Below are 23188 nucleotides of genomic sequence, written 5' to 3' on the forward strand. Positions count from 1 at the left end.
AAAAAAAACGTGAGGAGAGCTTGGTCACGTGACTTAAGTCACACGAACAGCCTCTTCTCCAATCACAATGTACTTTCTTCAGAGGTAAGCAGAGAGAACTCTATTCCATGCTCCATACTGCAGTGTGCATTATATAAATGCCACAAAAATGTAAGCTACCATGTGGAGTGACATTGTGGTTTCCAGCAGTTACTGGTTTTCACACTAAAAGTTGTGAATCTGGAATACAGATTCTCCTTGTGATCCCCCACTGCCTCATTATCCTGACACAGACCTAAATGAAAGACCATGTGATCGCTTAGACATAGACCCTGACATAGGGCTAAGGCCCTCTCCTAATTCCAGTGTGACAATGCTCTGGCCTGATGATTGGCTGATAAAGCACTGTGCACTACGTAATACAAGGAAGGGTAGGGGGTGGCCTGCTCCCATATATACAAAGGTACTAGTAAATAGAGTTGTGGGTGAGTGTACGGAAGATATGTTAGTGGCAGAGGAAGTACACTGGGCAAAGTAAAAGGTTCTCTTTACAGAGTGGGCAATTCTCATTGGAGTATAGGTAAGGTATTATCTTGTGTGGAGACCTGAAGCCAAATGAATGGTATCCAATAGTAAAGTTAGGTTGATGCCTTTGTAGGAACTGAATACATTTGTTTTAAAATTGTGCTTTAATTATTATTGAATGTGTAATTGTGTTAAATGTTGTGATTTATATTTTCATCCAAATTGTGTTTTTAAAATCACAAAAATGTTGAATCAGTTATGTCAGTTTATTATGTATACTAGAACCATTGGGCCCTCATCTTCTGTCACGTTTTCGAAATTTAGAGGAGGAATAATTGAAACTTTTTTCTCATCCTGTCAATACTGAATTTCCTGAAGGTAAAAATGTACAAACCTTTGCACTTTGCAGGTTGCTAGGATACTTGACGTCTCACCAGAGATGGAGAGGATCATGGGAGTGAGCTGTGGGCTAGAAATGATAACTCTGCCGTATGGACACCAACTGCGCCTAGACTTAATTGAAAGGTAAACATCCTCTTAGATATCTGTATATGCCGATAGCTCTGCACACCTGTTGCTAGTGACAGTGCTAAGAATGATATGCAGTTTAGGAATAGAAAAGATCGCTTTATTTGCTTAAAGGGTTTTCCTCAGCCATGGTAAGGTCACTGGAAATGCAATTTGTCCTCATGGAAACAGGTGGTGTATTAGTTTTAAAGTGGAGCTCCACCCAAAAGGGGAAACTCCACTTATCTTCCACTTCGGTACCTGTCCCCACTTCCAGACCTCGCCACGGTGAGATCTCTGTGAAGTTCGGCCCCTACACGGCAGGCGCCATAAACAGCCAAGTGTCACCTTGGCTTTTTTCGTTAGCCGTGACGTGCTATCGAAGGCCGTCAATCAACTTGCTTGCCTTCGGGAACGCCTATTTCCCAAAGGATTCCCCGCTCGGAGCCATAGAAGAAATACTGCTATAACGATAAGTACCAAAAAAAAAAAAGACCAGCATACTGCAGATGTCAGCAGTATGCTGGATCTAACTGCAGAAAATAGATTTTTGGGTGAACTCCCGCTTTAAGTTGGTCATTATGTTTCTATTTCTGCTTATATGCCAGCACCACATACAGTATAAGGCCCTGTGAAAGGAAATAACAATAAACATCAGTGTCTCTGCTGGGGCACTAACCCTCACTTCCTGTCCCAGGTAGCACCAGCCTCTTTTTTTTTTACATTTTATATTCTTAGACCAATCGTGTTCCTTGTATATTGGGAACACCGATCAGTCACCTCTCCCAGTCAGTCCCCTCCCCACATAGTTAGAATCATTACCTAGGTAACACATTTAACCCCTTGATCGCCCCCTAGTATTAACCCCTTCCCTGCCAGTGACATTTATACGGTAATCAGTGCATTTTTATAGCACTGGTCGCTGTATAATTGTCAATGGTCCCAAAATAGTGTCCGATTCGTCTGCCGCAATCCCAATAAGAATCGCAGATCACCACCAAAAATAAAAACCACAAAGTTAATCAAATACCACCAACAGAAAGCTCTATTTGTGAGGGAAAAAATGATAAAAATGTCATATGGGTACAGATTAGCATGACCGCTCAATTGTCATTCAAAATGTTACAGCACTGAAAAGCTGAAAATTGACTTGGGCAGGAAGGGGGTGAAAATGCCCTGTATTGAAGTGGTTAATCTACAACTGCCATGGTGTTGCACATGTGAACAGTTATGACATCAGCCATTATTGGTTTGACAGTTTGGTTAAGAGCACAACCAATGGGTGTGTGGCATTTCCTGCACGTGCCAGAAATGAAACGGTTTTATGGGTTTACCTCCGCTTTAAAAAAAAACTGGCAGGGAGCTGTGGTGGCTCAACGCGATTGGCACTGCGCTGACAAGCCATTCACCTCTGCAGCTAGAGGTTCGGATCCCGGTCTCGGCTTCATGTGAATTGAGTTTGGTGGTCTCAGCCCGGCTCCCGGTGGGTGTGCTATGCAAGGTAAGCCTGTGCTTAGTACGCCCACCCCCCTCCCACAAAAACCACCACACCTACACACGCACTCTAAATTGGGTTAACACACTCACATTGACCACGCGGTCTCTAAAAGAGAGGCGAAGGACTAATGGGGCTGGTTGAGCGGGCTAATCCTCTCACTCCCTTATAGGGAGTCCCTCTGCCCCGTTGGGCTTCAAAGCGGAGCAGGTAGGGCGGGCTGTGTGGGAGGACCCCCTCACACACCCGCCATTGCCACCCGGGGCATGGAGAAAGGTGGCAGATTGCCTCTGGGGGAGGCCTGCCTACTCCCAACTCCTGCAGTCCAGCTCCTCTCTCGAGTACACGCACAAATTTAAAAAAAGAAAAAAGAAAAAAAAAAAAAAAAAAAAAAAAAAAACTGGCTCCTAGATTCAAAGCAAATTTGTCAAGCCCTGGGCTGTAGTAATAGACAGGTGGGATTTCCTCCAGTAGTAAGCCTTGTGTAGATTAAATGGAGCATGTGGTGGCAAGAGTGCAGAGGCTCTATTGGCTACTGCCAGATTGCCCAAGTAAGATTTTAGACCTAAACAATGGATACAGAAATCTTATAGTATTTAAATTGTATTTGTGAATTATTTAAAATTAATAAAAATATTACAAAGGACAAATCGGAAAGGAACAATTGAACCTCATACACACTACAATAGATGAGACATACCAAGCATTAAAAGAAGTGTATTCCTAGGACCCTGTACGTTTATCATAGCAACCATAGTCATTCCCTAAAACGAAGAATAGGAACAAACAGAGATGCGGTCTCCCCAAATCTGAATATACAATATATAATTCAACCAATCTGCACCAAGAAAGATCTGGTGGTAACCAGGTCCTTACTTCAAAACCTTACCTCCTTACCACTTTTGCTTCTCCATCCTGCTCCATCTCCCACCCGCCCCAATCTCGTATTGTGAAATAAAGAAAATGAATCCAAGTGATATTAGGGAAGAAAAAGAGATACACATTCAGCCCAGGTTCACACTGGGTACGATTTCCTTCGATTTGAGATGCGATTTCACATGTGAAATCGCATCTCAAATCGGCGGCATTTGCCGGCAATGACACTGTCCTAATCGGTGCGACGCCGCATCTGCGGCGCTGCACCGATTTCAAAAAGTAGTTCCTGTACTATTTGCGATTTCTATAGACATCTGTGCAGAAACCTGCACAGATGTCTCTTAAATTTCGGCCGAAATCGGGACTGCCGGCGGGATTGAAATCGTGCGAGTTCAGCTGAACTCGCACGGCTTCACTCCCGCAGCCCAGTGTGAACCAGGGCTTAAAGAGGAAGTAAACTCTGATGGGTTTTACTTCCTCTTTGTTTCCCTGCAAAGGTAAAGCATAATGGGCTACTATGCATCGCATAGCCATTATGTGTCACTTATCTGAAACTGAAGCCTGCGATGTCACCGCAGTCCCCTCTTCCACAAAGCATCCATCTTCCTTTCAGGTATCGCGGCTCCGGCGATGTGATAGGCCGGAACCGCAATGACGTCACTCATGTGTGCGGGAGCTGCCAGTCACCGTTTCTAAAGGAGTCTAAAGGGTGCATGCACCGTAGACATCGGCACCCGTCACATTTGTAAATATCTCCTAAATTGTGGAGGTTTGGGAGATATTTCGAGCACCTACAGGTAAGCCTTAATGTAGGCTTACCTGTAGGTAAAAGTGTTTTTTGCAGCTTGTTTGAAATACTTCCCGGTCTATGGAGGGTTGCACCCTTGATGCTATCTCTTGTTTTTTTTTAGAGAACATATCACCTTCTCATTCCTTATAATCACATCCTTCATCCCCTATACCCTCCCCTCCCTGATACCCATTCAGGTATTCTACCTAGTGGATAAATAAACCTCCATTTCATTTTACTGTGAATCTATGTGTATCCTTAATAAATTAGAAACCTTATATTTATTCATATTAGTATATAGTAACAAGTAGGGCCCTCTGAATCCTCCTGTATTGTAATTGTACTGTCTGCCCGAATGTTGTAAAGCGCTGCACAAACTGTCAGCACTATATAAATCCTGTATAATAGTAATTATATCTTCCCAGTCCTGCAATGTTACCTCTACACTTGTGGACCCCAGATGCCACTGGCTTCAAAGTAAAGCCTGTGTGCATCCTGTCTACATGCTAGCAGACTATCCATTGAAGTCATTGGCATTAGACCGTCAGTATCTTCTTCCTGGACTGGGTTGCTTGCACATAGATAAGTCATCTAAAGTCTGATGCCTGTGCAGTAGTCCTTATGTTCTTGGCAGCTGAACCCCCCTACTGTTGCCTCCCAGTCTGTGACCTATCAGTGTATAAATCCTGAGGTTTGCAAGGTCCGTCACCACCACCGACCTCTTCTCCTGGTTGCTTTGGATTGTCAGGTTTTCAGCCATCTTGATTGGCCATCACGGGATGACAACGCCTGCGCAGGAGTTCACTCATCCCAACCCATAAGCTCCCTGCAGAGAATGTACCTTTTTGCACAATGTAAAGAAGGCTGTGAACAGGCATGTCATTTTATTGTATTAGGCACATAGCCTCCCTGTTTGTCATTTTCTTTAGTTCTGTTTTGAGGCCTCATGCACTCTGCAGCTGTGAAAGCCCCGTTTTTACACACATTTGGCTCTTTCTGTCCCTAAATACCGCTCTGTTACCTGAATGCACCCAACCTGCTTAAATGCTAGGCACATTTAGTGCTTGTGTGTTTATTAATTTTATTGGTCAGAATATTCATCTATTCTGGCCACAGAAATGAATAAACGCCCAAACACTTGACACGCCTAAATGCGTTTCAAAAATGTTGCTTTTCCCGTCAGGCCTTCAGAAGAGCCCAATACTCCTCTTTATGAATGCTCCTTTATTATCTCCTTTTAGGTAGATTTTCACAACCTCTTATTCATTTTCCAGGCACACCACAATGGCTATAGGAATTGCAGTGGACATTTTGGGCTGTACCAGCAGCTCTGAGGAAAGGGTTGCAACACTTAACAAGATCATCCAAATTGCAGTGGAACTGAAGGAATTGGGAGATTTCTTTGCATTTTCTTCCATCATGAAAGCACTTGAGATCCCTCAGGTAAGGATGACACATTTATTTTATTAAGCAACAGTAATGACCTTTACATGGTCTTTAGCAGAAAATGTTTGAGGACAAATTAAATAAACGGTACACTTCAGTCAGAGTTAAAATCCTAGCATTTATTTGTGCCATATAATAATCAATGATGTACTACATCACCTACCTTGGCGACAGTCTCTTTAACCATTCCCTGCAAAGCCTAAGCAAGTCTGTTGGTTGGAGTTGCTCTTCCTCTAAACTGACACGCCAGACTTAACCTCACAGGATGCCTTGTGAACACAGTAGCATCATATATTGTACTCTATGCCCACTGCTGCATTGTGTGAAGATTACTTGTTAGTCTGAAATTTATTCAGGGTAAATTAGAATTCAAAATCTTAGAGAGATTAAAAACTTGTCAGTAAGTGTTCCTGAAACAAAGGGAATTTTAATGATCTGGTAAACAATTCTAACATTACATTGAGCTGACTTCTGACAGTATGCTGATCTTTTTTTTGTGCCGTACATACCGTTTTATCGTTATTCCCCCCCCGGCTTCCGGGTAGTGAATCGCGTGGGCGTTCCTATTCACAGGCTAAGTGATTGAGATGACAAAAGCTTCCCACCGGCGCATACGGCACGAGTTGCCGAAAGAAGCCGGACTGCGAGTCGGCTCTATACGGCGCCTGCGCACCAACGTTCAGCTTCTTTCAGCAACTCCTGACGCGCTGTATGCAGCGCTTTTGTCATCACGTCAATCACTTAGCCTGTGAAGAGGAACGCCCACTCCCGCGGGATTCACTACCCGGAAGCCGGGGGTGGAATAGAGATAAAACGGTATGTACGGCAACAAGAATAATAAAAATCAGCATACTGTCAGAAGTCCGCTCAATGTAATGTTAGAATTTTTTTTTTTTTAGGGTGAACCCCCGCTTTAACAACTATGTCTCCAAGGATCTGCACATTTTGATTTTTACATGATTATTTGTAAACACTGTAGGTTGAGACACATTGCATTTCTCTTTTGAGCATCAAGCTTCCTCAAAATGGGCACCAGAGCTTACAGGATTACCCCCGTCATCACTAACATTCCATAATGGTCCCTGGTAGCCCAGAGGAGGGGGAACTATGTAACAGTGCCACATAGAATAAGAACATGGATAATAGCTAATAAGTGGTCTCCAAACTGCGGCTCTTTGCTTACCTTTATCCGGTCCTTGGGCCATTACTTTCCCCACTGTTGGAAACAGTGGCGCATATAGCCTGCCACCAATTATGGGACATCAGTCCTCTCACTGACACCCAACAATGGGGCACTATTCCCTCACTGCCACCAATGATGGGGCGCTATTCCTCCCCCTAATATCAAAGATGGGGCACTGTTTATGCCCACTGACACTAGGACATTTTCTACTCCCACTGACCACAGTCTAGCCCTTTGTTTAGTAAGTTTGGAGACCCCCTGCTCCAAATCATAGAACATTCATTCATACAGACACTAGGTGTTAAAGCACCATACACACTATTAGATTTTCTGAAGATTTACCAAAACCATGTAGTGCAAGGATCAGCCTGATTGCATACAAATTAAAAAACACTGAAGGCTTGACCTCATATTATATGGTTTTGGTAAATCTGAAGACAAATCTGCAGAAAATCTAATTGTGCATCATTTCCTCTCTTAAGCACCATACACACTGAGTGCAGGAACCCATAACTGTTTGGTAACGGTCATGTTCCTTTTTGTCTTTGAGCATTTAATTTAAAATGTTGTTTTATGACATTATAAATTAAGTAGGTTATCATGGACTGGCATGAAAAAAAAAATGCAAAGACTTATTCACAATAGCCACACCATGGGGTTGATTTCTTAAAACTAGAGTGCAAAATTTGGTGCAGCTTTGCATGGTAGCCAATCAGCTTCTTCAAATAAGCTTTGACACCTGGAAGGCGATTGGTTTCTATGCACGGCTGCACCAGCTTTCTCCGGTTTTAGTAAATAAACCCCCACACATCTGAAATATCTACACATAAAACAGAACTTTAAATGTTTTAGATAAAGGGCACAACCGACCAATGGATGAATCTCACACGTACAAATTTTCTTTTTGTATGGACAGATTACACGGCTGGAAACAACCTGGACCATGTTAAGACATCAGTACACACAGACTGCAATCACTTACGAGAAACAACTTAAACCCTTTAACAAAAGCTTGTATGAAGGTGCAGGTAAGCGCAAAATCTTTACATTATTAATGTAGAAGAATTATTAACCCTGGAAATTATGATTATAGCCAATTAGAACAGTGATTTCTGCTGGTTTTATTGGACAGCCAAGTCATCTAAAGATTTGGAGACACCCCGACAGTAAGAGCCCACTTGTACACAGCTCTGGAGAGACTCATAGTTATTGTTCCCACCAAAGTCTCACACATTAATATCACTGAGGCTGGCAGCCAAGGTTACTTGTAGATGGCTGTAGAAAAATATTTTCTATCAAAAGGATGGTTTGGGGAGACTCTCTTGGACAGTCAGTGCCACACGCTGACATGACTCATTCCAGCTGTCTACACGTGTGGCCCCAATTTCCTGATTTGGCACAAGGTTTTGCTGGGAGCTGTTATATAGCAGCAGACACTCCCCCACCAAAAAAAAAAAAAAATCACAAACCATTTAAAGTCACAAGTATTGAATACAGGGGTTCAGCTCCTGCGTTAACATTTTGATAGAGGGGATAGGCACGGAAAATTAATTTTTGGGAAGCTTCCTCATCAGGACAAGAAATGAGAGAGGGGTGTTGGGGGGTCCTACCCCCTCTCCCCACTACACTAAACCTGTGTTCTGGTTGCTGTCTTTATATCCACTAGAGATATGCCTTCATTTTTTTTATCCATATGACTTCCTGGGGGTATAGTTGTACATGAAAATGAGTCGGATTGGTTGCCATGCACAGCTACTCTAGTTTTGATACATTCTCCACCCTGGCTCTAGGACAGGAATTGACCCTGACTATTTCTAATGGCGACATAGTCATCAAGAAAACGTGGCAGAGGTTCTAATTTACATAAACGCATTTTGGTACAATTTAGAATTTGGAGACCCCCTACCCAGGTTAACAAGGTTCTGGGACCAACCTGAAATTAGTCCTGGCTGAGTTCAGAAAAGGCGTTTTAGTGAACTTCTGACATTTTATTGCTGCCCCCCCCTAATAATCAAACACACTCAAAAGGGTATTCATTTATTAATGATCAGTTATTAAGCATGGAAGTATACATGGCAAACCTATCTTGTTCTATACATTTTTTTTTATTTTATGGGAATGTATGATTTTGTTGGTGGCCATGCTTTCAATTTATTGAACTGCAGTGTGATAAATGAGGCTCTAGAATCATTTTTGTATCCTCTTGTCCTAGGAATTGTATTCACCATGCAGGAAAAATCCACTGTACCGCTTGTGATGCCTCTCTTAATGCTGTTAGAGCGCCAGTCTGCCATATTTGAAGGAATGGACTGGTGGGAGAACCATGACAGAGGATGTGAAATAATGTTCAGTCACCTGGAAACTGGACGATTCATTGCCCAAAATGCAGCTTTGTATCAAAGGAATGCACAAGAGGCATTGGAAGGTAAGAGAAAAAGGACCCGTCCTCTTGTACCAGACCACATGTTTCAGTAGAAAAAGTACAATTTATAATGGGCTTTCTTCTATCATGTTTATGAAGGGTTTTGGTTACTTAAGCATATAGCCCCTTAAAGAGTGAACATTAATTTAGCACATATACCAACATGGGGGCTTGTTTAGAGGCAGGGGGGGGAAAAAAAAAAGATTTACTTAAACTTGGCATTTTGATGCAGTGTGCACAAGGCATAACGGTTGTCTAATTTTGGCTATGCAAGACATCATCCCTCCTATAAAATACTTGAAATTGGAGTGGGTTTATACCCCTGTCCAGCGCTACATTAGACAGATTGCAAGCTGCTTGAGGGCAGGAACTGAAGTGTGTGTAAAGCGCTGCATAAAATGACAGTACTCTGTCACTTCCTGAAGTCATTTTTGTCCATTCCTATGGAATTGTTACTTGAGAGTAGATAACGCCAAAATTTGTACGTTTTGCAGCTGTGGCAATATTAGTGAAAATGAACAATTAAAAGGACAGTTTATTTTCCCCTCCCAAAAAAAACAAATCAGGTGTTACTGGTAATTAAAAATTTAGCAACATCATCATAGATTAAAAGGGGGTGTAAAGGCAGAAGGTTTTTTTAATCTTAAAAGGGTGTAAAGGAAATTTTATTTTTCCCTAAATAGTTTGCTTTACTTACCTCATCCTTCCATTTTGCTTTTAAATGTCCTTATTTCTTCTGAGAAATGCTCACTCTTCCTGTTTCTTCTGTCTGTAACTACACATAGTAATGCGAGGATTTCTCCCTGGTGTGGAGAAAGCCTCTTGAGGGGGCGAGCAGGCAAGTCAGGACACGCTCTACTTTAGAGAAAGGAGCTGTGTGTTAGTGGGCATCCTGACACTCCTGCTCACCCCCTCAAGAGGCTTTCTCCACACCAGGGAGAAAGCCTCGCATTACTGTGTGTAGTTAGATAGAAGAACAGGAAGTGAGGATTTCTCAGAAGAAATAAAGACATTTAAAAGCAAAATGGAAGGATCAGGTAAGTAAAGGAGGACTGCACTAAGGTAAAGGAAGCTAATTAAGGAAAAAATATTTTTCCTTTAATACATTCTATGCCTCAAGATAAAAAGCCTTCTGTGTGCCTAATCGGCACCCCCTAATCCACTGCAACAGGGCAGGTAATTATAACCCTTTTTTTTCCCCTTTTTCAAAACGAAACTTTACAATCACTTTTACTTAATATTTTTAATGGTACCTTGTTTCATTTCAAATACAAGTTTTATTTATTCTCCCTTTTAGGTTTTAACCCAGATGAGGAAATGAGCGAGATCTTCCGCACAGAATTTCAAATGCGGCTTCTCTGGGGAAGTAAGGGAGCCCAAGTAAGCCAGACTGAGAGATACCAGAAGTTCAACCAGATCTTAACAGCTTTGTCAAAAAAACTGGAACCTCCACCTTCCTAAGACAAATCAATATGACCACTCGCGTTTTACAGACTGACTCTAAAATATACAGTCCGTAGGAATGGTTCTTGTTATATATGTATATTTTTTTTAGTAACCTATAACAATTATTTATTTATGAATTGACACTGGCTACTAACAAAAGTAGCAGAATGGACAGTGGCAGTAGATTACATGTTATTAAAATCAGGACTCTTAATAACAGTAAACATGAAATGGATCAGTGACAGAGTTGACTTCAATGTCAAACAGAGAGACTGGGGCAAGTGAAATATAAAATCATGATTAAAAGGAGTGTATGCCAGTGCATATATTAACCAAACCATCACATGCTGGAAGCAGGACACCTTTGAGCCAATAAGGACAATCATGAAAGGGTTTCCATTTTTATTCCATGAAAATATTCTCAACAGAGAACACTATTCAACAACGCATTTACCAGTAATAAAACATTGAGTGCACATGACTAAAAAAAAATGCACTGGAGAAAATAAAAAAAACTTAAAAAAACTAATTTTTTGGCCTTTTTTTCCCCCTTGTGAACCTCGTGTTTAAGTGCAAGAATATGCTGTAATTCACAAAACAATCAAGAATGCTGCCATAAGACTTAACAGTTTTGGATTGTAAGGCAAATATTATATAGGCTTCCTAGTGAAAATTGCTGGCCCTTTCCCATAAAGTTGTAGAGAGACCCGGTTGACACCAACCCTTAGGATTGTGAAAGTGACATAGATAACTAGTCTTATTGAAAACACATTCTTATACTAGCCAATGTCTTCAATAAGACGTCTTAAAAGGTGGTCCCCCATATATGGACCTATACAGTGATATTTATAAAATTGTATTGGTTTATGTAAGTAAGACTGGATCACCATTTCCAAATATCTAAACATCTGCAGAGAAACATTAGGCCGTGTTGTGGACAGCTGCCCATCACACCATTATGAGCTTGTCAGGCATCCTATTGCATAGGCCAATATAAAACATGGAATATTTCAGGAGTCTAATCAAGTACCCAATATATACAAATGAGCTTTCAATGAACAGGGATACAGCTTCCCCCATGTCGCCGAGGCAGGATAACGACAACACCTTAAAAACAGATTGTTCGTGATTACAGAAAATCCTTGCTCTCTGAAATATAGGATTAAAGAAAAAGAAAATCATGTTTTTCTTACAATTATCACATAATATTCTGCTATGCGCCAGCTGAGAGTGTGGAACTAGTAAATGAAAAGCAGGCATGTATGAAGAGTCCTTATTGTTTATTTAGACCTTGATGAATGATTTCACTGGTACAATGAGCCAACAATGACACAAGCTCAGTGAGCGTACATAAAGTATACATATTTCCATCAATCCCTGCCTTGGGAGAACCTGTGAAATTACAGGCCATGCTGACAGTAAAGTGGTACAATTTTGTTTTTTACGTTTAAAAAAAAACCAAAAAAAAAACTACCCTTTCATAGTTTTGTCAATAATGAATAAAAGACATTATATAAATAAACCCCTGTATACAATATCCAAAATCTAATCAAATGTTTTAAATAGTCCAAAATGTATATACTCTGACAGTGGTAAGCTTTTTTTTTTTTCCAGCCTCTACTAAATGAGCAAAAGTGTTAGATTATTGTGTATACCAAAAAAGTTGAATACAAACACTGGATGATATTGGAAAATCCATTTTAATAACTCATCCTAGCAGTTAACAAGTCATACACACTTTCACAGGGTTTGGAAAGCTTATTTGTAGTGGTTAGGCTTAAAGAAAATGGCACTTCATCTGTGGGCATGCAGTAAGGATGGCAGCCAAATGGTTTAGGCCAGTCACGACGTGGCATTTTTGGAATTCCAAAATACCAATTATTGCTTAGGTGACTGTTCGCTACAATCATTTATTATGGCTCAATCAAGGGTCAAATTGAACAGCATCATCATCTACTCCACTTTCTATAGAATGGAGTCTCCCATCCCCAAAACAGTTTATTTCCAATTTTGCAGCCAGATTGGGATAACTACTTTACATATGTTACATGTTCTCATTTACATAGTATAACTTACATTTTTTTTATTGCTGCTTACCAGTTTTAGATACGCTCCAGCAATGAAAAATCCTACTTGGCTCTCTCTCTCTCTATATACACACACACACAGTATACATACTGTGTGTGCATATATATATATACATACACACACTCTACTCTGTTTAAATGGGAACACGTAGTGGGGTTTTCTCTAAATTGACTGCAAAAATGAAAATACACTTAAAAAGAGACGGTCAGGTAAAGTGACAGTGTCTGCACTTAAAGAAGTTCTATGCAATGGGACATTTTTTTCTTCTATTTAAAGCGGAAGTCCACACAAAAAGTGAACCTCCCCTTTTCGGAACCCTCCCACCCTTCGGTGTCACATTTGGCAGCTTTCAGGGGGGAGCAGATACCTGTATAATACAGGTATTTGCACCCACTTCCAGGAATAGACTCCCATGGGAGTCACGACCCTCCCCCCGCTGTCTTCTGGGAAACCGTAAGAAACCGGGCATTGAAGCCACAACGCTTCACTTCCAGATTCCCTCACCGAGGATGGAGGCAGGGGCAGCTGAGAGACGAGCGATTGCTCAGCTTTCGACATCGTGGGCACCCTGAACAGGTAAGTGTCCATTTATTAAAAGTAAGCAGCTGCAGTATTTGTAGCTGCTGGCTTTTAATATTTTTTAGGTGGCCCTGCACTTTAAAAGAAAACACAATGCTGTTGCATATGTGATGTCTACATCGTATAACGGTGTAGCTGAAAAATTCCTGCAATCAATTAAGATTTGCTTTGACAAAGTCTGTATATGACTCCTGCTGCATAGCAGCATAGAAGACATAAGACGTTCATGACACGTAGTCATTGTCACAATGGTGATCAAATAGGTTATTCTGTGACTATTCCCAGGAGATTTTTTTTTTCTTGTGATTAAAAAAAAAAACCTATCGTAACATGTAACTGTGCACTTAGGCTATAGCCATACACGGCTAGAATTTCAGCCGATTTCCACTAAATCAGCTGCAATTCAAGCTGGGGGCACCACAAAAGTTTATCTAAAAATCATCTGAGCCAAGTGAAAAATTTTGGGGAATTCGTTGATTTTCTTTATCCACGTGTGTATGGCTAGCTTTAGTGTGGCAGAAAGGAAACTTTCAAAACCGCATAACTGTTTGAGAATGACGATAGGCACATTGCTTAAAAATAAAATAGGCCTCCCATAACAGCCAATTAGATTCTTTCATGTTCTACCACAAGCTAAATTAAAGGGGACAGGTTGCTATGAGCATCATCAAGACAATACATAGGAACCCATGCAGTCCAACATCCCACATGGCACGGAATGCCGTCTGCCAGTGTGATAATTTCTAAAGGCGACCTTCACCAGCAGAGAATTCCCTGTTTCCAGTGCAAGAAAAACCTTACACAGCATATACCGCTTTTTTTTATAGAAATGTTGCCATTTATTCTCATAAATGCAAGAGAAGATTCAATACCAAAGATAAATATAGGTTTTGTGGACTACTACACAAAATTGTTTGATATGTTCCATAAAACATGAAGTAGAGCAATTTTCCTCCTTTACACACACACGTTAATTCACAAGTTGGGCTAGACAAGCGATTCAAGTTGTCTTAGACAACTCTATGTACATTATAAAACAGATTGATACACTTGTTTATAAAAGAAAAGTGCACATAATTAAGTATTACTCTTATTTCATCAGATTTATACAATAAAACGATTGCCTGCAAACAGATTTACCAATGCAATAAAGTGGACCTCCTAACCCACAAATACTCTACAGTTCTAAAGACAATCAACAAAATACAATGATTGTGTTACATGGTCTGGATTCTACATGAAGTTATCCAGAATGGTCAACCACAGAGAACCAGCACAGAGGCCACTTCTGCAGTTGTGGCACAGTAGACTTCCCCAGTGTTTGGAGGGTTACAGCCTGGATTCATGTTAGACCTTGAAACACTGAGGAGAAGACAAGGTTTCTTAAGCACTATCCTCAGAAATTACCAGTCATAAGAAATCCATTAACATAACTGATTGAACCAAAGTTTTGATACATACAAATTGGTTAAATCAACAGAGAAGCATGGTCTTAAAAAGGTTATTCCCTGAGGATAGGTTTATAAATCACTGCTTTAAGCCGTTTGAAAGGAAACTATAAAATAACCCTTTTAACAATACACTGGCAATCGACCTCCTAGGCACTCCAGTTTAAGGCAGCATCCGATGGGAAAGTAGTCGAGTCGGGTCTGGAGAGAACACTGAAGATCTTCAGTCTTTGGCCAACTGCTCTGTGCCCTGTGTGTGGATGAACTTGAGGGGCACATCTTGAGCCAGATTGTTCTTTTGCCCAGAATGGCGCATGTGCAAGACATATACAAAAGTTCATCGATTTCCAAAATAAAAAAACTGGAATGTAATAAGTTATCAGAAATAACGAAGAGTCATAGCAACAAAAGTAAAAAAAAAAAAATGGTTTGGAGATATTAAGTGATTGGTGGACAAGGGAAAAAAAGGTTCCGACAGAATGGCGCCTAAAAGTGCAGACTGTGGAAGGAAAAACAGGCTATGGAATAGTTATGGACAGAAGTACGATTCATGCAGGCAGGAAGGATTAGCATTAATAATGCAGATGGCACAGGCAACATTGGCAAGTTAACATCCTGAAGGCACCCAGCCTCATAGATATGAAGAATCAAACACTCTAGTGAATATTTATAGTGCTGCTTAAATTAATTTTCTGCAAATTACTCCTGACCAATTCTGATTATGTAAACATTGGAATTTTGAACCACAGTGGTTAATTAAAAACCTCAAATGGCAATCTGAAGTTTATTAGAAAGATTTGAATAGATTTTTTGGTTTCATGAAAGGAGTAGCAGGATTTTCAATGTAATAGAGACTGCAGTTCCACAGTGATGAGCCTAGAACAAAGAGGCAAAATAGAGGCAGAAGTGCAGCAAAACATTCACTAGTTTGTTTTCCAGTTAAATAGTTTAACAATAAAAAGATGAAATGATGAAGGGCAGATACCTGATGCAGTTTCTGACAGAAGCAGAAAATGCACCATGTTCCCAAAAAATATAAATCAGGGTGTCTGTAAAAGTTAGTGAACAATGTATGTATGTATCATGCGTACATGCGTGTTGCTGTTCTCACATGTGTCCCCGACCTAATCCCCTCCCCTTAAAAGAAGCTGCATGTAAACGCCTTCCACATCTCGCCCAGGTTCACAGACACCCGCTTCAGGAACCTGCAGTCCAACAGGAAAAAACAGAGAAGAGGACAATTATCAGGGTACTTACTGGGGAGACTGTATGTTATTATTGCGTCTTTGCCTTTTTTTGAAATATGAATCAAAAAATGTTAAATTTTATTTCATGGAGACCTTTCAAAATAGTCTGTTTCAATATGTTACAACTTGTGCATAATTGTGTATAAAAAAACACACACCTTTATGAAAATTATGGGTATTTGTTGACCATTAAAGGGTTTTCCACTAGTAAGATCAAAAGGCTCGGGTTGTTTGAGCTCACAGATAAATTCCCTGCTCCTGAAGCCCGCTATTTATATGGGAATCGGGAGACATGGAACCAGACAGCAGGTGCTTGCATAGAAGACTTTAATAAGGACGGGCCCTCCAACAATGATCAGAACTGCAGCAGTAAAAGTTCTGAATAGTAAGTAGTACAATATACCTTAAGCTGCAGATGGTTTCAGTCTTCAAAACGTAAAATGTATAAAAAGAATGATCATCCCTAACGTGTCAACCAATTTGTTTCATAAATACTCAAACATATTAAAACTATATTTTGGTCAAAGATCTCCATTAAGCAGTGTATGATCACCAGTGCAATTACCTTTACCTCGATAGTAAAGGTTGATATCTGCAACAAATGGAAAGGAGAAGAGCGCCAACTACGGGGTGCAGTAAATCACTTTTCTGCTGAAATTGAACATGCATTTTATAGTTTATAAAACAAGGGTGTTTGAATGCAAAGCATTCTCTGAATGGTGCCTGCGCCCAACTCGGTGTTCAGAATGCAAGAGAGCAGCCACTCGGCGTGGGACTCAGGAGCAAGCTTCCAGTGGCATCGGCCAGGCATGTCAAACATAATTACATTGGTCTAAGCTGGACCAACAAAACTATGTGTAACATAAAATACCTAGAATTCCTCTAAGAAAAGTTGACTTTGAGCGTCCCTAAACTTTTTATTTTAGCCCCTTTTATACACAATGCTCACATACTGGCAGATCTATTAAAATTTACAAATCTTAAAATCTCCTGTGCTATATTTTTTTTTATAATGAAAACTGCTGCTGCAATCCCTTTAACCATACTAAGTAGGCAGGAGATCTAAAAAGGCAATGTCTGCATGCACATCTCACAGATTGCCCTGGAAGCTTCATACATGGAGCATGCCTTGCATCTCTTGACCAATGCCTTTGATGAAGAGCTCAGGCTCACACACAAACAATTCAACTGGTGAGCGAGACCTATGATAGTTTATGGCCAACTGTCAGGCGTGAGCGGAAGGAGGCCTAAGATCTGTATAATAGTGCACCTGGGATGTTGGGACATCTTGGGCCCTTTATATTGGAACATACAACTGGCAATTTCTAGGTGTCAATCTTCATTTCTCCTATCTAGTCAATTACATACATATAAAAATATATACGCGCACAGTCATGTGAAAAAGTATATACACCCTGATGAAATTATTTCATTTTTCTACATATCTGAACAGGTAGACTTTAGATCTTGGTTTAGAAGACAGTGCCTACAAATAGAAGGTATTAGCCTTGAACAAATTACACATCAAATTTACATTTTCATGACCTAAACGAATGAAAATGCAGATTTGTCATATGGGAAAAAGTACACCCTAACATTTTCCACCCTTTCAAATCCATGAAATTAGAATTCTGTGTTCCAGATTAGAAGCCAATGTCCAGAACCTCCTTAGGGCTCATATATACCACATGCAGTCAGGTGCATTTTTAAAACACAGCAAAAATGCAGTACAAATGCATATGCAAGAAAACTGAATGTATTCTAATGAGCCTAGTTTTCACTACTACATGTGCGTTAAAGTACAGCATGCTGCATTTTTCATACTGGAATGCACAGATAATACGCATGAATATACGCAAATGCGTGCAAGTGGTCATGAACATGTGCAAAAGCCTGTAAAGGCAACTTGGTAAAGGCATTGAAGAATTTTTTTTTTTTTTTTTTTAAAAACATACTACAAACGCACTGAAAATGCATGAGCAGAAAGGCACAGCGAATGCAGAGACTTGTGGTGTAAACAAGCCCTTAGGGAGTATGCAGGTAGAATAACCTCATATCTGGGGTCTGGTGTTCTCTTGTCATCATGCCAGAATCAATAGTTCTTGCTAAGGCCCACAGAAAGAGTGGATGAATCTGGCAAGGGATTTTAAAAGATCAGTAAATTATTTAAAACCATTACACTGGTAGGAAAAATGAAGCCTAGATTTCAATCAGCTACTAATTTATCAAGGACTGGCTGACCCAGAAAATTTAGCCCAAGAGGTGACCATTTCATGCTAAGTTTTCAAGAACCCCAAAATTCCACAACAGTTTGTGTCAAAAGAACAGATATCTACAGCCAAAGAGTGATTTACCAATTCAACTGCCATAAAAAGTGTGTCAAGAAAAAGCCTCTGCTCTCAAAAGCATCGGAGCAATATTACAGTTTGCCATTGAACATACAGGCAAAGACTAGGCCTTCTGGAACAATGTGCTGGAGATGGATCATTTAAAGCCAGAGTATTGTGGCCACAGTAACCGACATGTTTGCTGGAAAATTAAGCTGGTATTTCAAGAGAAGACCCTCAAAACTGTGAAGCATAGTGGTAAAATGGTTATGCTTCGGGGTTGCTTTGTTGTTTCAGGGCCTGCGAGTTCGCAGTCATCGAGACAATGAAACATTCTGTGCATAATGTTAGGCCATCTGTCCGAAAGTTATATAGTCAAGTTATTTAAATATATTTAAGTTTTGCAACAAACAAATTTACGTGGCGAAAGGGTCAGAATTTCACTTGAATTTTGAGGTCAGAGACTGCTGGACAGTTATGTAAGAAAATGTTCCTGCTACAGGGGGCAATACTAGCATTTGATGACAAGGTACTTCAACAGTACACCATTATATCTCTTGATATGTTTGTTCAATAAACCATTGAAAAGGCCAGATTTTCTTGTGTGCTTACACAAATACATCACCTCTACTCTTTAGGCATTAAGTGTAGTACACACGGGTTGAATGTCGGGTGACATTGGCCAGTTCAATAAAAACTGGCAGACATTCGGCCCGTCTATGGTAGCCGGTTTGACAGAAGCTGACTTTCGATCAGCGTTCTCAGTGAATGACCAAATATGTCAGTTTTTTTTATTCAACCCAAAAGAAAAAAAAATGGTGTGTACTAGGCTTTAGAATAAAGATCTAATGTTGGTCCGTTCAAATGTGCTAAAAAAATAATTCCATGGGGTGCAAGTCATTTTTCACATGAATGTACTGGAAACGTATCCATCTCTTATGTGCATATATCGTATTTTGCTACTTCATTTTCAGAGATTCTACTGAATGACACTGCAGACTATCTTTACTACTACTTCAGAAACAGAACAGATAATTACCTAATTAAAGGGCAATCCTAGTGCATTGTCAGTAAGGGCACAAGCTGAGCAAATCCTGCCGTAATTAACTAGATGCAATACTTAGATTCTCATTTTGCATTAATTTCATATAAAACAATTTTAGAACCTCCCTCTAGTGGCTATTTGTGTATAAGGAAGGGTTCCCATAATCTGTTAATCTACCAATATAAATTTAATTCACCACACAGTGGTTTCTAAAATTAGTCTGAGCAGATAAATCTGTACTAAGACAGAATATCAGTAAAGCCAATCACTACACTCTTAACTAGAATGTAGACCTGCCATATTTAATGAGAAATTATCACTGGAGCCTAAAACACAAACTCACATTTTCTGAATTAATTGCCAGGATTAGTTATGTTGAGTTGATTCATTCATATGTATGCCTAAAAATAAAATAAAAGACTATAAATTCCCTTTAAACTGATTTTCTGTTCTGTGTACGATGCAGCTTCAGTTTATTATTAAACACTACCATGCATGTTCAGTTTCATTTTTTTTTTTTAAACAGAACACCAAACCATGTAGCAACACCTAGGGGAAAAACAAGGCCAGACAGGACATCCAAAAGGTTCGGAAGGAAATTTGGTTTATTACATATTAAAAGTGGCTTTGTTAATTTAAAACACAATTAGCTTAAAAGGGAGGGATCCAAACAAACACCATGCTGCAAAATAAAAAAGTTTTACATCTACAGCAGATCACATTACAAAACTGCCCCATTTGTGAACACGGTACGCAGCGGCCTTCACAAGGCTCGAGCCCCAATCCAGAACCTTGCCCTATGATTAGTGTAAGAAATACCCACCCCCTTTCTGTCAGAAGAATAGTTTGAGAATGAACAATTCACATTGACTTTATAAAACTCTGAATTGTAAAACAAAAATGCAATTAGGTCATAAATTATAGATTTTAGGAAAACGTAAGCAAAAATTTGGTTTTCAGCTTTCTCAAATACTACAAATTCCTTCCTCCTGGGCAATATATACACACTTTTTTTCACCCCTTTTGCCATTTTTTTATTTTTTTAATTCTAAACAACCAGTCTTGTGATTTATAAACATCTGCCACACTACACAGCCAGACAGTGACAAATAGAGATCCTAATTAAGCAATTCCACTTCCCAGATCACCAATAAAGATACTAAAGGCCACTTCTCCTCCTCCAAATTTGACACCTAAAAAGTGCGTATTACAAGAATGGCTGGCTAGAATTCAAAATAGGCTGGCAGAGGGGGAAAAAAAACACTTAACATACACATATTTTGACTCTTTAAAAAAGAAAAAAGAAGAAGGTCTTCATGCCTACGTGGTATGGCTGGCAGCCAGGCCAATCAATAATAGCAAGTATCAGTCACTGAGCATCGAAAACACACGACCACAGGTACCATGCCCTTGTTGTGTAGTGTGCATTAAATATTTCTCATATTACTTGAATGGGGACACATAAACCTGTATAGCAAGCTAAGGAAAGCAATCAGCTTTGGACTGAGGTTCGCTCTCACATAGGGCAGATGGGATTTTAAAAAGCAGATTCTGCCCATGAATCAATCCAATTCACATTGCTAAAATACATTTCAGAAACAACATTGTTTGACATTCTTTACAAAGATCTAAAAGTATTGAAACTGCACATTTCTCTGTATTCTGGCTCGGTGACTGGATTTCTTTATTAAAAACGGAAAATAAACTGATGTTTGAGATGGTAAAAACAAACAATGCTTGCCCATTAAAAACATATATACAAAGATAAAAAAGGCATCTTTTAAAAATTGTAATGGTTTTCTTGGACGAATGCTAAAAACAGAACTTTAATTTGTAATAATTAAAAAAAGAAAAAAAAAATAGCTTTCTATGCGGTCTTATTTTAACAATAAAAGAGAAATAGAAAACATCTTTATAAAATATATATCAATATAAACATTAAAATCCTAACAGTCATGTTTAAGGCAACGACAAAGGATGGGGAATCCCTCAGTCTGTTCAGTTCCATCCTTTGGACATTGGAGGCGCCTCAATGTGGCGACAGAGGGAACAGCAGCAGCCCAGCAAAGACAAATACTTTCATGTTTATCGCAGCATGAAATCTCATCCATCTTTCAATGACCAATCAATATATATGTATCTAGTTTAGATATAAGTTACTGCACCTTTACTGTTTTTCTCTAGAGTAAGATCTATGTATGATGTGGGGACATAGCCCTCCTCTCCATTTTGTCGTCTTGCCCTTGTCCAGCCGTCTCCTTTATCTTCCTCAATAATGTACATAACTTCACCTTCTTTCATAGACAGAGTGCCTTCATTATTACCTACACAGAATATAATGCAGGACATAACATTTACTAAAAAGACAAAAGCAACAGCTTTCAGAATGATTTACATTCCAACATATAAAATGCCAATTGCAACAGCACCCCCTGGTGGTAAACAAATTGGTTGCCAAAGCAGAACGGTAAAAAAAAAAAAAAAAAAAATCTAATTACATTGGCAACGTATATGCTTTTTTATTATAATACAAAAAAACTTCAGCATGTTCCACTGATTAAGCTGTATATTGCTTCTTAAGATGGGGACATCAGCTTTCCACTCCTCCAGCATTCTGTGCGGCCCCTGACATCACCCAGGGGCCACACACACACACTATATATATATATATATATATATATTTTTTAAGAGGAAACGAGGGTCAGAGCAAGTGGACATGTTACATGAGGGCTTATAAGATGTGGTGATGACAACCAAAACACGCCAGATGGGATGCAGAGCACCACCAGAGAAGGCAGGAGAGAAGATGGTTTGGCTTCAGGCCGACAAAGGGCATCAGCAATACCATTTTTGTATGGACAGCAAAATTATTTCTCCTTGGTGAACAAATAGAGAGCAGAAATTAGAAGCAGGAAATTATCCATGGTCATATTGTATGCGGTTGCCATCAGCCTCCTTTCAGCCATCTACCTTTGGTAAGATATTGATATACAGTATGTAAAGTGCACCCTCATCCAATATTACTTACAAAAACTGACACTGCAATACAAGGCACCTGCAGCTGACTGTATAAAAGGGCACTCTTGGGTTCATTGCGCCCAAGAAGCACTAAAACAAAGCTGGCATTATACAAATACCAATTACAGCTTAGAAATAAGCACTTAAGTAGGTACTATGGGCCAGATCCAGGAGAGAAATAGATAAGCGCAGCGTATCAGAGATACACTACGCCGCCGTACCTTACCTGGCGGATCTTCGAATCCTCAACAAATTTGCGCCTTAAGTTAGTGGCGGCGTAGTGTATTTCTAGCGGCGGAATTCAAATCGGCGGGTAGGGGGCGTGATTTATTTAAATGAAGCGCGTCCCCGCGCCGAATGTACTGCGCATGCGTCGTTCCGAAATTTCCCGCCATGCATTGCGCTAAATGACGTCACTAGGACGTCATTTTTTTTAACTTAGACGTGAATTACGTCCATCCCTATTCACGGACGACTTCCGCAAAAAAAAAAAAAAATGTACATTTCGACGCGGGAACGACGGCCATACTTTAACATGGCAAGTCTATCTATACGCCGGATAATACCAGCTTTAACTATACGCCGGAAAAAGCAGACTACAGACGACGTTAGAAAATGCGACGGCCGCGCGTACGTTCGTGGATCGTCGTAAATCGCTAGTTTGCATACCCGACGCGGAAAACGACGCGAACTTCACCCAGCGGGCGCCGAAGTATTGCACCTACGATCCGAAGGCGTACGAAGCCGTACGCCTGTCGGATCGAACC

General features: G+C 40.0%; 2 protein-coding genes across 6 annotated transcripts in view; one reads left to right on the forward strand and one right to left on the reverse strand.

Moving 5' to 3' along the window:
* Positions 1 to 11175, forward strand: part of BCAR3 (BCAR3 adaptor protein, NSP family member) — a 173088-nt gene extending 161913 nt beyond the window's left edge. For both annotated transcript variants that reach the window (XM_040360002.1, XM_040360003.1), the window contains 5 exons: positions 914 to 1029; positions 5447 to 5615; positions 7718 to 7829; positions 9014 to 9226; positions 10521 to 11175. In XM_040360002.1, coding sequence (XP_040215936.1) covers positions 914 to 1029; positions 5447 to 5615; positions 7718 to 7829; positions 9014 to 9226; positions 10521 to 10684 — 774 coding nt within the window. In that variant the 3' untranslated portion in view covers positions 10685 to 11175. The remainder of the gene's footprint in view (positions 1 to 913; positions 1030 to 5446; positions 5616 to 7717; positions 7830 to 9013; positions 9227 to 10520) is intronic.
* A 3147-nt stretch (positions 11176 to 14322) lies between these two features.
* The window catches only part of FNBP1L (formin binding protein 1 like), a 166410-nt gene continuing 157544 nt past the window's right edge, over positions 14323 to 23188 (reverse strand). For 2 of the 4 annotated variants that reach the window (XM_040360004.1, XM_040360005.1), the window contains 3 exons: positions 21569 to 21727; positions 19747 to 19804; positions 14323 to 15989 (listed from right to left, as the gene is read on the reverse strand). In XM_040360004.1, the coding sequence (XP_040215938.1) occupies positions 19770 to 19804; positions 21569 to 21727 (194 nt within the window). In that variant the 3' untranslated portion in view covers positions 14323 to 15989; positions 19747 to 19769. Of the gene's footprint in view, positions 15990 to 19746; positions 19805 to 19990; positions 21728 to 23188 lie in introns of those variants that run through there. The other 2 variants (XM_040360006.1, XM_040360007.1) reach the window with 2 other exon arrangements.

This window comes from Rana temporaria, chromosome 7, assembly GCF_905171775.1.
Source record: "Rana temporaria chromosome 7, aRanTem1.1, whole genome shotgun sequence".
Taxonomy (NCBI): Eukaryota; Metazoa; Chordata; class Amphibia; order Anura; family Ranidae; genus Rana; species Rana temporaria.